Here is a 15779-nt window from a genome sequence, read left to right as displayed (position 1 = left end):
TGCTACGGGGTACTCTGCTGTGCTCTGCTTTTCTGGTTGATTTATTCCTCATTTTTCGATCCCCTCTTTTTGTTTCGCGTCTTTTCTGCCTGTTATGATTGATGAGACATGATTAAGTTTGCATTGTACTTAATGTCACGGCCTCTGGGGAGTACAATTGTTGTTCTGGTTGGCATCTTGATTAGCACCTCGAATAGGCTAAATAACGCAATTGACTTTGACGTTTGCTCGGTTTCCAGGGGCCAGGCCCGTAGCAAAAAATGTGTAAAAAGTGCATGTTCTGTGTTGGTACCGACCAGAAGTGCCGCTAGCCACCACCTTGGACAGCAGATTGATGCTGAAAACCTGCAAGGTGCATCAACAAGCGGCAAGCCCGGTGCCAGACTCGCCGAACATTCCGGGTCAGCTGGGAGATGCGTTGCGGTGTTTTCCGATCTCAAGGCCCGGGGTTTCGTCCATGGAGATGGCCCCGAGCTGGCTAGAGCTGGCAGGTCACAAGCGGGCGAAGGAAACGGAAACTTCAGCACTGAACGGAGTCTCGGTGAATTGGTCTGTGAAGACGGGAGACGGACCGCCGATGTGCCCGGTCTGCGGCATGGGGTTACCTACAATAGCCCTGCTGGACTGCCGAGGTTTTGTCGCCCGAGCACTCCGTTCAGGCCTGGGTCCCGAGCAACAATCCGGTTGTTGCGTCTTCGGAAGACTCTGGAAGCCTGGAAGAGGTCATTTGAGTCTCGAGTTACCACGGTTGCCAAGGCATACGACAGGCTTTGTGACTGAAAGACGGAGACAAAGATGTCCAGTGAATGGAGACCCTGGATGGGGGGGATGATAGCAATTCCTTTGGACCCCAGAAAGAACATTGAACGGAACCGGGATCTCTGAAACTCGAATGGCATTTGTTCCATTCTGCCTCGCCCCCAATGGAACCAGATGAATGCGCGTAACAGGCCACCAGGCCAGCCACTATACGCGCGACTACAGTACCACCAAGGGGCCTAAACGGGCAGCCAGAGATGCCCAGAGCTGCCAGATAAGAGAGAAAATGTGACAGAAAGGCGAGACCGAGAGGACCACCACGGCACGAGAAAAACAGAGTTCCACAGAAAAAGGGCGAGCCAAGGGGGCTAACTGCAAACGGCGTAAACCTAAAGTCCCATTCGTAAATCTGCATGGTAACCTCATTTCCATTCGACGCTAATCTGCAAAAGAATAGCCCCTCTATGACGTTTTAGGGATAAACAACGCCGATGAAAGCAGCGGGCAATGGGGGATTTCTGCCGTTCTGGTGGCACTGAGTGGGTGGGAAGTCTCGGAGAGCGGGAATGACACACGTGATTGATCCCCGAGTCAGCGGCAGTGCGGCAAGAGATGGAATTTGCTAGTTCATCTCAAGCCTTCAGAGCTCATACAAACTCATATATGCTTACATGGGCTCGTTCCTCATCTCATCGGACGTCGCATTAGAAGGTCTGGACTGATCAAAGCATCGACTACGTTTGGGAACTGGATCCATCCATCACATAACCAGCCCAGCTCACTGGGGTCTGGTCTGGGGAGGGCTCCATTGAGTTGAAGCCGTTTTTTCCTCTTTCTCCAATATGGCAGCACTCACACGCGTAAAGTCAAAGGGACTGGGCCACATTGCGTTGGGGGACGGCGGTCGCTCAGAGACGGCCACATCCGGCAACGTCGGCAACGATGGACGCGTCAGAGTGAGATTTCACGAGAATCCGCAAAAGCTTGCCCACTGGCTTCGCGACTTTGAAGGGGCATTCAGACCGCACTCTGGCGACTACGATGAAGAATTCGAACAGGCCCGGCTACGGCGACGCAGCAGCGTCATCCTGCAGAATCTGCAGCAGCACCCGCCGTCAAAGAGCCCGCGGCTCAACATCGCGATACATATTGTCGGATCCCGCGGCGATGTCCAGCCATTCATCCCCATTGCGCAGCTTCTCATGAAGGAGCCCTACGGCCATCGAGTCCGCATCTGCACGCACCCCGTTTTCAAGGACTTTGTGGAGTCCAATGGCGTCGAGTTTTTCAGCATTGGCGGCGACCCGGAGGCGCTCATGGCTTACATGGTCAAGAACCCTGGACTGCTTCCCAGCCGAGAGAGCGTCAAGGCTGGAGACATCAAGCAGCGCAGGAAAGAGATGGCCGAAATTATCAACGGCGCGTGGAGGAGTTGTATAGAGGCAGGAGATGGCATGGCCGAACGAACGACAGCTGCTACGGTGTTGAATGCTGATGATCTTTTCGTCGCTGATGCGATTATCGCCAACCCCCCGTCGATGGCTCACATCCACTGCGCTGAGAAGCTCGGTATTCCACTTCACATGGTCTTCACGATGCCGTGGTGCCCAACACAAGCGTTTCATCACCCGCTGGCCTCGATGAGTTATGGTGAGGCCGACACGAGCGCCGCCAACTATTTGTCGTTTATCATGATGGAACTCTTGACGTGGCAAGGGTCAGTCACTTATTCTCACCCAGTCTGTGAAGCCTTTCACTCGTTACTGACATGCAACTAGACTTGGCGACTTGATCAATAAGTTCCGCACTCAGACGCTAGGCCTTGATCATATAAGTCCCTTGTGGGGATGCCAACTCCTCCCCAGACTTCGTGTCCCATACACCTTTCTCTGGTCCGAGTCTCTTATCCCCAAACCCGCCGACTGGGACTCCCACATCAACATCACCAGCTTCTCCTTTCTCCCTCTCGCCGACAAGTACACGCCCCCTGCAGACCTCACCGCCTTCCTCGAGGCCGGCCCACCACCAATCTACATCGGCTTCGGCTCCATCGTCGTCGACGACCCCAAAGCTCTCACCCAACTCATCTTCAAAGCCGTCGAACAGGCCGGGGTCCGCGCTATCGTCTCCAAGGGCTGGGGCGGTGTCGGTGGCGGCGACGACGTCCCGGACAACGTCTATCTCATCGGCAACTGCCCGCACGACTGGCTCTTCAAGCGCGTCTCGGCTGTAGTGCACCATGGCGGCGCCGGCACGTCCGCGGCAGGAATTGCATGCGGACGCCCTACTGTCGTGGTCCCCTTCTTTGGAGATCAGCCTTTCTGGGGCCAGATGATCGCCCGTGCCGGCGCTGGCCCGGCTCCCGTGCCCTTTAAGGAGATGACGGCCGAGACACTGGCTGCTAGCATCACCTTTGCGCTCAAGCCCGAGGTCCAGGTGGCGGTGCAGCAGATGGCTGAGCGGATCGCGGAAGAGGACGGCGCGGGGGACACGGCGAGGGATATCCAGGAACGACTGGCTCTCGACACGATGCGATGCGATATTTGCCCAGAGAGACTAGCCAACTGGCGACACAGAAAGACGGGCGCGCACTTGAGTAACTTCGCGGTCGGGTGCCTCGTCGACAAGGGGTACATGAAGCCCCACGACTTCAAGCTGTTGAAGCACAAGCACTGGTATGTCGACGAGGGCGCCGAACACCCTCTTATCGGCCTTGTAGCCGCGGTATCGGGCTTCTTCACGAATATCGGCGTGGCGACGTCGGATTACTCACACCGGCTGAAGCACCCGCCCCAAGCCGCCCAAAACCGGATGCACGCGGTCGATCTCGAAGCCCAGCGCCCTGTGCACGAGAAGCAGCCTGAAGAGGAGAGCAACACGACGCGCGAACCCTCGGCAGAACCTAGCGAGGGACCCGACGTCCAGCCGGGCCAGGAGGGCAAGGCAGAGGACGGGGAAGATGGCCATCTAAAGCGCGTAGCAAAGGCGCACAGCATGACCCCGAAGCAGATGAACGCCATCGCCATGAAGATGGCGACCAAGTCCCTCCAGTGCGCCGACCCGGCCGTCGAAATCGCCATGATGGACGCCAACAACGTTGACGAACGCGGTAGACGCAAGTCCTCCGTGGCGACTCTCGTCAAGAAACGGAACAGGCCGACGGAGATCGCGCGCGCGACGGGGCGGTACGGTATTGAGCTTGTCAAGGCTGGTCTCAAAGCGCCGGTGGCAGTGTGCTACAATGTCGCCAACGGGTTTCACAACTACCCTTCTTACGGGTTCATCGGACACGAGGTACGGCGGCGGGATCAGATTACCGGTCTCGGGAGCGGTCTGCGGACGTCGGGCAAGGAATTTGTTTTGGGAACGTGGGAGGCGTTTAGCGGTGTTGTCATGAAGCCGTACGAGGGGGCCAAGAGGGAGGGAGTCAAGGGGTTCGGGAAGGGTATTTATCAGGCTGGTCGCGGGTTTACGTTCAATCTCTTTGCTGGTAAGTCTATCGCGTGTTGATCTGGACCCTTTTCCCACCCAACCGTTACAACGAGGTACCGTTACTCTGATGAAAGGGACGCTAACAGCCGCGCAGCTATTTTTGGTCTCCCTGGATACACCTTAAAGGGCATAGAAAAGGAATTCTCAAAACACAGGCTTACGGCGCTCAAAGCCGAGGTACTGCTTATTCGATTACGACAGGGTATCGATGATTTCAGGAGGTCAACGGAAGCGGAGAGGAACGAGGTAATAGAGCGGTGGAAGACGTTCTTGTCAGGTCAATGACGAACCTGGCCGCACACATGTATACCCAAAATTTCTTTTGTTGTACAACTCTACAGTCTAGCATCGATTTCTCATTGTAATATAGTAGCTAATCATCAGGCATCATATTCGATGTCGGCCATTTGCATTCTCCGCATTCTACTATCTATAAGCTACAATGCCTTGACAAGCTGTAGCGAAAGTCACGACTCAGAAGACACTAAGCCTCCTGCTCCTCCACAAGACACGTCCATTTACGCAACTTTCGTGTACATTTGACGAAGTCATGCCATGAAACTAATATCTCAACTCCTTCATGACAAACTGATAATCCGAGTCGACTAGAAGGTCAGATGCAACGATGATGTGTCGAAGCCACCGGATCTTAGCTCGGCCACGACGGAAGGCTAACGTGAGGGGCTGGCAAAACACCGGCGATTCTTCAAGTCTTAAAGATCCCATTTTGGACTTTGGAGGCTTTACTTCGGAGTAGAGAAGATATCTGATTGGTGATTCTCACAATAGTGCGGAGCGCCCCTCTTCTGCCCAGGATCAAGCTCCAGAAAAGCGGCCATCCACACCTCATCACCAGACAAACCTCAGACAACTCGTCGGTCTCTTCTTGTCCGTTCGTCACATCATCAGACCGATGGCTTCTATTCGAGTGGTTGAAATATGGTGCCGTGGCACCTACGGTCGATCGCAAGACATCACTTAGAACAACTTCTCAAGACTCTTCTCTCTATAGCCAAGCAACTTAACTCACTCCTAGCCTCCAATCACATCTACAGCTTAATGAACCGAGTCTGAGACGCAGACATACTCTAATGGCAGGACTTCGCGTGGTTGACCTACGCGTCGATCATTATCGACAGCCATACACACTCGGTATTCACGTGGAACGTCCTCAGATCTCCTGGCGCTTCAGTGACGCCCCCTCGAAATTCAACCTTGGCAGTTGGGAAGTCAAGATACAGAAGCCTGATGGCTCTCAATCGGTCATAAGTGCCCCGTGCAACAGCCACGGGATCAGCTCATCGTCAGCCGAATGGCCCAAAGACATCGTTATACAGTCACGACAGACGTACTCGATAGAGATCAGATCGAAGGACGAAAACGCAACTGACTTCTCGCCATGGAGCGAACCATTCTCCTTTGAGACTGGTCTTTTAGTCCGCAGCGACTGGACTGGCAATCTGATCTCAGCGCCGTGGGCGGAAGATAGCAAGAACAGCCCGCAACCGGAGGACTTGTTCCGAAAAGTCTTTGAAGCGAAGAGCAAAGTGCGCTCTGCACGACTTTACGCTACGGCCCAGGGTGTCTACGAAGCCGAGATCAACGGCCAGAGAGTTGGCGATTACTTCTTGGCCCCTGGTTGGACGGCATACGACGGGAGGCTACAGTACCAGACTTACGATGTCACGGCACACATTGCATCGAATGCGTCGAATTGCATCGGTGTACGCTTAGCCGAAGGATGGTTTAATGGTCGTATTGGCTTCGAGGGTGGCAAACGAAGTATTTGGGGCACCCGCACTGCGGCTCTTGCACAGCTTGAGATCACCTATGAGGATGGCTCCATTGAGATCGTAGTTACCGACGTTAGCTGGACGACTACCCGAGGGCCCGTCAAGCTCGCAGAGATATACGACGGCGAAAAGTACGATGCTACTGCGGAAATTTCGGGTTGGTCACGCAGTGATTCGCCTGCCGGGACATGGGAAACCGTCCAAGTGCTTCCCCAGCTCCCGGAAACGACAGACCTCATCTGCGGCTACGGAGAACCGGTCAAGAGACTTGAATATGTGAAGCCATTGGAATTGATCACGACCCCTTCGGGCAAGTCAATCTTGGACTTCGGCCAGAACCTGGTCGGATTCATCCGCATCAACAATGTCAAAGGTCAACGAGGGAGCATAATCACTCTACTGCACGCGGAAGTCCTAGAGAAAGAGGAATTAGGGACCAGACCTTTGCGAGACTGCAAGGCCGAGGATGTCTATACTCTCAAAGGCGACGATAGCGGCGAAACATGGGAGCCGCGCTTCAGCTTCCACGGCTTCCGTTACGTCCAAGTCGAGGGGTGGCCTTCCCTCGCCCCAGATCTCAAAGACGCGATTGAGGCCTGCGTGTGTCACACGGATATGGAAGAGGTCGGTCACTTTTCGTGCTCCGACAACGACTTGAACAAGCTCTACAGCAACGTCCGGTGGTCGATGCGCGGCAACTTCCTGTCCGTGCCGACTGATTGCCCCCAAAGAGATGAGCGCCTGGGGTGGACGGGCGATTTGGCGTTGTTCGCGCCCACTGCCACCTTCATCTACAACTGCTTTGGCATTTTGAAGAACTGGCTGACCGATGTTGCCCATGATCAAAAGGCTCTGGGCGGCGTCCCTCCAATGGTGTGCCCGAACGTGCTCATCGGGCAGAAGAATTGGAGCAAGATTGGCGCCAACGCGATTTGGCATGATGTCGTGATACTTGCCCCGTGGGCGCTTTACGAAGAGTCTGCCGATCTTGGTATCTTGAGAGATCAATACGAGTCCATGAAGACTTGGATCGATGTGATTCCCCGGAACAAGACCGGTTCTACCCATTTATGGGATTTCGGCCTGTTCCAGCTTGGTGTAGGTTAAAGAGAATGCACTGAGGGCGAATGTTTTTACTGACATTTCTAGGACTGGCTTGACCCCAACGCCCCTCCCGATGAGCCAATGAAGGCCGTGACCGATCCGCCTCTGGTCGCCAACGCCTTTCTCGTCAGGTCTCTTGACCTCATCACCAAGATTGCCTCGCTCTTGTCACAACCTCAAGACGCCGAACGCTATCAGAACGAAGCCGATGCCGCCCGTCGGGAGTTTCAGGACGAGTACGTCAGCAGCAACGGACGTCTCACGTCAGACTCGCAGACGGCATACGCCCTCGCCATCTGCTTCAATCTCGTTTTGGAAAATCAGGCAGCCAGAGCAGGGAGTCGGCTCGCAGAGATTGTCCGCCGAAACGGCTTCAGGATCGGCACCGGATTCGCTGGGACACCGTACATCTGCGAAGCTCTTACTCGGACTGGTCATAGCGATGTAGCCTATGCGATGCTCCTCAATCGCAAGTGTCCTTCCTGGCTGTACCCCGTCACCATGGGAGCGACTACGGTTTGGGAGCGCTGGGATAGTATGTTGCCCGATGGCACCATCAACCCTGGCGACATGACCTCTTTCAATCACTACGCCTTTGGAGCGGTTGCCAAGTTCCTTGTCGAACGACTTGCAGGCTTGCAACGCCTGGAGCCTGGATGGAAGCGATCGAGAGCGGAGCCGATCCTGGGTGCAGAGTTTTCGAATGCTTCTGCCGAGCATGTCACGCCCTATGGAAAGGTTGCTTGCGCATGGAAGTTGGCTGACGAGGGAGAAGGGCGTCTGCGACTCAAGGTCGACGTGGTGGTGCCACCTCTCACTGAGATGGAAGTAGTTTTGCCGACCAAGGATGGCAAGAGGGTGGAGATGGTCGGGTCTGGTGAATGGACATTTGAGACTGAATATGAGCGCAATTACGAATGGCCGGTCAAAGAATTGTCTCTCTTTCCGCAGTAGGGTCGTGGAATCAAGGACGGGAAGATTGTTGGATGGAGATCCTAGGGACTTTGGTAACTTAATTTCAACGACGTATCACTCCTGAGCTCTGTGCTTATATGGGAGCGACGAGGATGACGAAGTGCACATGTGTACATCTAGAGCAAGGGTAATTGATATCGATGGTATACATTAACGAGCGTGGTAAAGTCAAGTGATTCGTAACTCGCAAGCCCTAGACCTGGTCCAGTCTTTCATCGCACGTAGCCGGCTATTTAGCCATGGAGGAAACATTTCGCTTTAAGTTTTGCCTTTCTTGTCCCCGCGATACCGCATAGCAGAGTTGGTGATCCTCATGTCGAGGTGTTGCTAGCAGATATCGGAGAACTCAAAACTCGCAGTGTCCCTGGCCGACCTCGCTTAGTCTTCGCCAAGCATCTCCTCGCCAGTCTAGTAGGTGTTGACGGCCTTGATCTTAATGGAGTCCTTGGCAAGCTGCTCGTATCCGGCCTCACGCTTCTCCTCGTCCCTCTTGTAGGTTCCGGCCGACTTGATAATGATGTTGGCCTTCGCCGCGTCGGCGTAGCTGGGCTCCCTCTTCTCCTCATCCCTCTTGTAAGTTCCAGCAGACTTGATAATAATGTTGGCCTTTGCGGCATCAGCGTAGCTAGGCTCACGCTTCTCCTCTTCGCCACGCTTGTAAGTGCTGACGGACTTGATGTAGATGGAGTCCTTGGCAAGGTCGGCGTAGTCGGCCTCAGGGGCACGCTTCTCCTCGTCTCTCTTGTAGGTACCAGCAGACTTGATGATGATGTTGGCCTTAGCGGCGTCGGCGTAGCTGGCTTCGCGCTTCTCTTCCTCTCCGCGCTTGTACGTGTTGACGGACTTAATGTAAATCGAGTCCTTGGCGAGGTCGGCGTAGTCGGCAGCCGGGGCGGCGACAGGAGCGGCGACGGCGCCGATAGCCTGGAGGGCGAGGACAGTGATGATGGACAGCTGCATGATTGAAGAGGACTTGGAACAATTGCGATAGTTTGGGAGATGGACGATTGGCAAAATTATTCAAGAAAGTCCTCGACCAAGTTCAAGTACGTTAAATACTACTCAGAAATTTAGACCTGCGATACAGTGGGAGAAATGTAACTCCCTTCTGGGATGACGAAAGGCTTGAGCCCATTGCGTCTTATCCGATCCTGCGGCTCTTGATTCCCCGGTACCCTTCTAGCGCTTCTCATCTATCTTCTGGCCAAACATGCGGGTTCGTAAGTCCTAGAAGGGAAGGTAGATAGAGACGGAGGTTGATGGGTAAGTTATGACCTATCAAGGCCGTCCTCTCAAGACTAGACACCTGCAACTAAGACAAATTGCCTTGGGGTTGACGGTTGCCTGGGAGCTCCCGAACCTTCTCTTCGCAAATCTAGCCATTCAAAGAGAGAGAAATCCAAGTAAGCGGGTAGGCCTTGGGCCAGGGATCCGATCCCACGGTGGCGGGGTTGCGCTTCTAAGTGTCACGCACACTCGGACTTCCACGATTAGGTATGCCCGATTTCTAGATATGCAACCCATCCCGCCGCTCTAAGTGGACGGGCTTGGCCGCAAAGCTTATGTCGACGTGGTCCACAATATGATGACCTGGGATTTTTGAAGCGGCTCCTATGCGGAAACTAGGCCTGAATAAGAAGCTCGAAACTTGAAGGATTGCACTATGCAGAAGCAGGCTGGCGAGAGTGTCATCGGCCCATACAAGGCGTAATAGTGCAAGCCTATTGCCACTTAGATTGCTGATGGCTGCGTGGGAGTTGGGCAGGTTTCCGAACGCGGTGGTAAGTGCGCTGGTGACTGCTGTTTTACGTTATGTCTAAACCCTTCTCGTTGTCGCCAACATCATCTACAGAACATTACCTGTTTCCCAAACATTGGTATCATTTGCAGAGATGTGGTGGAAACTGAAATCTTCGTATGAAAGTCTGCCACAATCAGAGGGCAAAGCAGGAGGAACATCAACTTCAGCGCCGTGGTTCACACATCGCTGGCCTCGATCAACAGTTTGGCTTGGCTTGACCAACCTGGTCACACTTGCTGTTCTAGTTTACAACCTCTCTCCAATTCAGTCTCGGGCCGACTTTTTACAAAAGTGCACTGAAAGCCTGTCGACGGTTTGTGAGTACTCCCCGATGAGTCTATTTTCCTCCCCTTCCCTCGAGCTCTGACTGATTGAGTTCCAATGAAGCGCCGGCATTTGAGGCGGTCAAATACAAAGCACCGGAGCATTATAACGCTGAGTTCAGGCAGACTAACAAATGGCGCGGTCCACCCGGGACACACTCGAACGATGTCGATATCGCATGGCACGAGATTGAACTTGGGGCTGGTGGCATCCGTGTCACAGCTGAGGAACTGAAATTGCTCAACATGACCGACTCACCAGAGATGCCATTCCACAAAGTGCCCGATGAGCATGGAGGCGGTTACTTGGCAATGCTTGAAGTCTTCCATCTGCTCCACTGCTTGGTAGGCCCTTCGCCTATCTTCCATAAGTCATTATGCGGTGCTGACGCTCAGGTATTTTAGAACTCTTTAAGAATGGGGCTTTTCTATAATTACGAGCACTACCAATTCTTGGACGAAGGTGTCCCTGATGAAAATATCTACAGCCACTTTGGTGAGTCTGATATTTCCCGGAAGCCAACGCGCGCGACCGAATCTGACGATACAGACCACTGCATCGACATGCTGAGGATGAACTTGCAATGCCAAGGAGATGTAACGCCCGCTTTGTTCGTTGATCCCCTAAACAACCCGAAACGACGAGATGCTCTACCCAACTGGTCTTCGATGCACACTTGCAGAGACTTCGATGCCATTCTGGACTGGAATAAGCACGGCCCACGGTCGGTGCGGTGGCGCGATGCCGGTCCCAATCCATCTTGGGATCCCAGTGTTGAGGGAGCCGAGCCGCCTTTTCCGCCAGAAGGAGAGAAGGAGGAGCACCACCACTCATAGTCGACTTCAATTAGGGGATAGTATCATCAATCCAGATGAGATCGGAAGCATGCGTTGTTTCTGACTATGTTTGAGCAGTTCCTTCTAAAGGTAGCCTTGTAGCACAGTTGAAGGAATTGTCAATGCCCGTTGTATAGACGAGGTTGTGTCTGCTCCCGGAACCTCATCCATCGCAATACTCCAGTCTTCTAGTCCCCTTTTCGAAAGTATTCGGAATGTGTCGAGATCTGCGAGGCCAGCAAGGGCATCGCTGTAGTGACGCCTAAAGGACTCTAAATCGTTGACTTCCACAACCAAGTGCTGAAACAGGCTCTTGTCGCTTCCCATCAGTTTCAGATCCCAAAACGAGGCTTGTATCGTATCAAGATCGAAATCAGCCCAGACATATCGCGGGTTCAGACCACCAGAGAATGCTTTGGCATACAGACCGATGTTGCGCGCTTCTCGACAAGTCTGCAGAATTGCGGGAACAGTATTTGGTGAACGGCAATAAATCAAGGTGGACTCGAGCGGTTGACGGCGATATTTCGCGGGTTCATCACAGGTGCGGACGACCAAAGTCCGCGGCTCTTTCGCAAGGTGCCATATGTGAATGCGTAGTTCGAATGGGAGCTCTGAGAATAAGTGAAAAGATGCCATTACCGAAGCTTTGAGGATTCTAACGTGGATTCAAGTGAAGCTTTGAAGATGATCTCACTCGGGCAAGTAAGACGAGAATGGGTCTGCAGATAATTGTTTGCCTATTTTCCAACACTGCATCAGAAAGTGTAGTGGTCCGATTTTGAGGTTTATTAAGATGCGTTCTTCTACAGAGTCTATTGCAACTCAACATTTCAAGTTTTGCTCTCGAGGAAATCTTGCACCACGTCATTGCTTGCCTGAACGGGCATCGTGCAGGTAAGACATCTCAACAACCCCTATGAGGCTAGACGTTGTGTGTGCACATGCGAACATCCAATCCCAATAGCCAATTCTTGTCCGTTAATAGTTTGGCCGAATTAGGATTTCACCTCTTTGAATAATGGCAAGCAAGGGTGAGGTCTGTTTCCAGCGGCCCTCGCCAGGAGCACGAAGCATGCTGAGGCTGGAATAATGCGCCAAGTTGACTGCTTCGGTAGAGTTGATATAGAATTTGACGAAGGACGCTGTTCCCATTCTAGTGCGCATGACGTCAATGCTGAACATCAACAACAACCTCAATAAAGCCTTGTAGGCTTAAGATGCTTGGTTGCCAATAGTTATCAATCGTCATCAACATCGGGGTCTACTACTCTCTAGGAACCACACCTTCATGTGCGAGTCGTGTATGGCGTCGCGACGAGATATATCAAAAATATCCCCTGGCACTTAAGTAAATCTTTGCACGTGGTCCGCGCAAGTCGGCCGAATGATGCCACGGAGCAGCCCGGGTGACAGGCGTGGACTCCCCCGCACTGTTACATGCCAAGCTTCCCGTTGCCCGAGGTCGTCCATATTCGCCATACGATCAGCGGAAGCAAGATCTCATCTCCGCAGCAATTGTGCCGCGCTCTGAGTTAAACCTTGACTATTCCAGGAGGTGCGCGAGACGTCAATATATAAAACCGAGAGTTATTGGTGGGATTGGCGTGGGGACATCGCGGCATTGGCGCCCTGCTTGGTGTCATCGCTTCTTTCGGCTCAGTCTCCGCCGAGATGCGACGATGCGACTTTGACAGTTTGTAAGAGAGGAAGATAGATTAAAGACTCACTTTCCATGGCTTTATATAAAGCTTGTTGGCCTAGTTGCGTAGACAGTGCCAGTCATTGCGATCATACTCGTGTCTTTTGATGTTGTTTAGCGTTTCCTAGCGAAATTCCCATTCGTTCCAGTCCAAACCCCAGAAGCTGCAAAATGAGAGCCAGTCAAGCTCTTTCTGTTGTCGCCACGGCGTTCACGACAGTTTCCGCTGTTCCGTTCAGTCCATTCAGCGCACCTCAGATCCGCGATGCCAAGCCGCCCTACTTTCTCTTGACGGGCGATTCGACTGTTGCCATCGGCGGAGGTTGGGGAAACGGCTTCCTCTCATTTGTCGAGTCCCCGGCCGATGGAAAGAACTACGGCAAGAGTGGAGCGACGACTGTGTCGTTCCGGGCTCAGGGCATCTGGGACACCGTCATTGGCGAGGTTGAGGCGAACAAAGATGCGTTCAGCCCGATTGTCACGATTCAGTTCGGTCACAATGACCAAAAGGCAGCGGCAAACATCTCTGCCGACCAGTTCCAAGCGAATTTGGAGAAGCTAGCCAACGAGGTCACGGCTGCAGGCGGAACTCCTGTGAGTGAAAAAGTAATAGGAATGCATCCACTCAACATATTAACATTCAACGCAGATTTTGATCACGTCACTTACACGCCGCACCTTCAGCGGCGGTAAGGTCATTCAGAACTTGGAAACTGAGCGCCTTAGAGCCATCGCCGCCGCGGAAGCCGTGGGCGCGACGTACCTCGACCTCAACACTGCCAGCACCAACTACATCAACGCCATCGGAAATGAGAACGGACACAAGTACGATCTTGCTTCGGGCGACTCTACGCATCTAAACGCTGCTGGAGAGGTTGTCTTCGGTCGCCTTGTTGCAGACCTTCTTCTCGAGAAGCGGACCGATCTTACTGCTTACATCAGGGAGAACAAGGCTCTCAGCGACAAGATCAAGGCTGGAGAGTTTGCGACGGGTGATGAGACTGATTGAGTCTCGCGAGCATCTATGTTCAAGTAACAATCAGACCATCAAGTTTTGATGAAGGAATCCCTGCAGGTAGCCAAGCACGTGTATATACATGGAGAAAAGTGTCAAGTCTGGCTGGTACATACAAGTTAATGTTCAAATCTGTCTCACGCCTAGCGGAGTATTTTTTTCTTCTAAGAACACAGATCCAGTAAAACATGCCCAATGAAAATGACCCTCCAGATACAGAACGTATCTGGAAGCTACAGCGGAATGGGTAATTGATGTGTTTGCCGCCAGCCTTCGCCGAGTCGAACAGTCAGGTATACTAGTCCGGCGCAGATGAATTGTATCCCAGCTGACATCGTTGAAACCCAACCGACACCGATGGCTTCTATCAAAGGAAGGCACACCGCAGTTGCAAGACCAGCGCACATGTATCTCATGAGGTAGTGGCTGGCTACGAACTTGTTAGTGTCAATGTTATACGTGTGGTCCAAAAACACGCATATTACTTACCTGAAGCTTCCCCATTTTGATGTTGCATGACATCCAGAATGTAAGCATTCAAGCTTGGAAACGCAGCCAACTGTGCGATGCCTTGCAAAAACATGCAGATAACAGGAAGAGGGATGCCACCAAACTTCTTGTCCAACGTCCAGCCGTACAGAACCATGGATCCTGGCAACATCAGGCCGAGGAAGACGAGACTGCTTCGAAGTCTGTCCTCCGGCAAGCGGATGCCGCGCTTCCGGATCCACGAGCTGACGGTGTAATCAGCCCATCGACCGCCAATCTGGCAGCCAATAACGTATCCCGCTCCAGGTGCAATGTACAGCAACCCCGATTGCAGTGGCGTAGTAAGATGAAACCTGGGATTGAGCACGTATCGAATAGGGGTGAGGAGAGAGTACATGTTCCAAACCAAAGACGAGGAAGCGAGGCACTGATATGTTAGCGGCTTTGCAGCAGTATCTGTGGGCTTAGCTACAATGGGGCGACCTTACAATGAGAAGCATATTTCTATTCCCGTAGATCTTAACCACTCTGACTGGGTTTCCCCATTGCCAAAGCTTTCTGCATTTCTCCAATGGCCTGAGCCCTGTTAATTCGCTCTCGCGAGACTGATGCAGAGTCTCAGGGAGGCAGAAGAAAACGAGAACAAGTGCAGTGGCAGCAAGTGAAGCTTGGATCCAGAAGATGACGCGCCACGAAGTGAATGTGACGACTATGCCACCGAGAAGCGGTCCAAAAGCCGGACCGACGGTGGTGCCACTCAAGAACCAGCCTAGAGAAGTTGCTCGCTCAGTCTGCAGTCCTAGTAAGTAAACCCAGTCACATATCTCGAGCAGCGTTTCGTATAGATTATCTTACGGGATGATAAATGTCAGAAATGCAGCTGGATCCAAGTATGAGGAAGGAAGTTCCCTGAAATGCCGTGAAGGCCCTGAATAGGAAGAATAGCTCTAGTTGAGGCGCCAAAGCCGTGCCGATTGTGAAGACGAGAAATAGTGTGATGCTGTAGAGATAGGCCTACGACTCAATTAGAAGATTCTCATGTAAGGTACCTGATCATGAACTCGGAACATACAGAGCGACGACCGAAAATGTCGGCCCAAGGTCCCCAGATCAATGACGAAAGGCCCATGAACGCAAGGTAAACCGCATTACTGATGCTGATTACATTCGCTGTTGTGTGGTAAGTTTCAACTATCTCTGGGACAGCCGCCAAAACGCTTGTCGTTGAAGCCTGGGCGAGGAAGCCGCAAAATGCAGCGATGGCGGTGATGGTGCGCTTCTGCAAGGGTCTGAAGCGAGAGTAAACAGATACTTGAACGCGACTTTGGCCCTCGAGGGGTGCTTCTGGATTAACTGATGCCATTTCCGACAGGCTTTCGACGGCAAAATGCTGTGCTCGTAAGGAAATATTGAAATACGACCTGTGAACCCAATTCTAGAGCTTTCATGTAGTTGATGATTTGTCACGATAAATGCTGTTTAGCTCAAT

General features: G+C 52.7%; 7 protein-coding genes across 7 annotated transcripts; 4 read left to right on the top strand and 3 right to left on the bottom strand.

Moving 5' to 3' along the window:
- Positions 1-1601: 1601 nt before the first annotated feature.
- On the top strand, positions 1602-4536 carry CCOS01_14871 (glycosyltransferase family 28 domain-containing protein; the record flags this gene model as incomplete). The annotated part of the gene is made up of 3 exons (XM_060463013.1): positions 1602-2476; positions 2538-4249; positions 4346-4536. 3 exons carry the CDS (start codon positions 1602-1604, stop codon positions 4534-4536), a joined length of 2778 nt encoding a protein of 925 aa, XP_060306198.1.
- Positions 4537-5342: 806 nt separating this feature from the next.
- On the top strand, positions 5343-8102 carry CCOS01_14870 (uncharacterized protein; the record flags this gene model as incomplete). The annotated part of the gene is made up of 2 exons (XM_060463012.1): positions 5343-7142; positions 7194-8102. The coding sequence occupies 2 exons, from the start codon at positions 5343-5345 to the stop codon at positions 8100-8102; spliced, it is 2709 nt and encodes a 902-aa protein (XP_060306197.1).
- Positions 8103-8531: 429 nt separating this feature from the next.
- On the bottom strand, positions 8532-9083 carry CCOS01_14869 (uncharacterized protein; the record flags this gene model as incomplete). The annotated part of the gene is made up of 1 exon (XM_060463011.1): positions 8532-9083. One exon carries the CDS (start codon positions 9081-9083, stop codon positions 8532-8534), a length of 552 nt encoding a protein of 183 aa, XP_060306196.1.
- Positions 9084-9865: 782 nt separating this feature from the next.
- On the top strand, positions 9866-11084 carry CCOS01_14868 (uncharacterized protein; the record flags this gene model as incomplete). The annotated part of the gene is made up of 4 exons (XM_060463010.1): positions 9866-9904; positions 10193-10241; positions 10312-10592; positions 10653-11084. 4 exons carry the CDS (start codon positions 9866-9868, stop codon positions 11082-11084), a joined length of 801 nt encoding a protein of 266 aa, XP_060306195.1.
- An 84-nt stretch (positions 11085-11168) lies between these two features.
- CCOS01_14867 (uncharacterized protein) lies at positions 11169-11723 on the bottom strand (the record flags this gene model as incomplete). The annotated part of the gene is made up of 1 exon (XM_060463009.1): positions 11169-11723. The coding sequence occupies one exon, from the start codon at positions 11721-11723 to the stop codon at positions 11169-11171; it is 555 nt and encodes a 184-aa protein (XP_060306194.1).
- A 1234-nt stretch (positions 11724-12957) lies between these two features.
- Positions 12958-13795, top strand: CCOS01_14866 (GDSL-like Lipase/Acylhydrolase; the record flags this gene model as incomplete). Its single annotated transcript, XM_060463008.1, has 2 exons — positions 12958-13380; positions 13436-13795. The coding sequence occupies 2 exons, from the start codon at positions 12958-12960 to the stop codon at positions 13793-13795; spliced, it is 783 nt and encodes a 260-aa protein (XP_060306193.1).
- Positions 13796-14034: 239 nt separating this feature from the next.
- On the bottom strand, positions 14035-15653 carry CCOS01_14865 (uncharacterized protein; the record flags this gene model as incomplete). Its single annotated transcript, XM_060463007.1, has 5 exons — positions 14035-14231; positions 14291-14717; positions 14779-15081; positions 15146-15304; positions 15363-15653. 5 exons carry the CDS (start codon positions 15651-15653, stop codon positions 14035-14037), a joined length of 1377 nt encoding a protein of 458 aa, XP_060306192.1.
- Between the last annotated feature and the right edge of the window lie 126 nt (positions 15654-15779).

The sequence above is a fragment of the Colletotrichum costaricense genome, assembly GCF_030867565.1.
Source record: "Colletotrichum costaricense strain IMI 309622 chromosome Unknown Scaffold_22.1, whole genome shotgun sequence".
NCBI classification, from domain to species: domain Eukaryota; kingdom Fungi; phylum Ascomycota; class Sordariomycetes; order Glomerellales; family Glomerellaceae; genus Colletotrichum; species Colletotrichum costaricense.
Note: the sequence above shows the minus strand (reverse complement) of the source record. Positions and strands in the feature narration are given on the sequence as shown.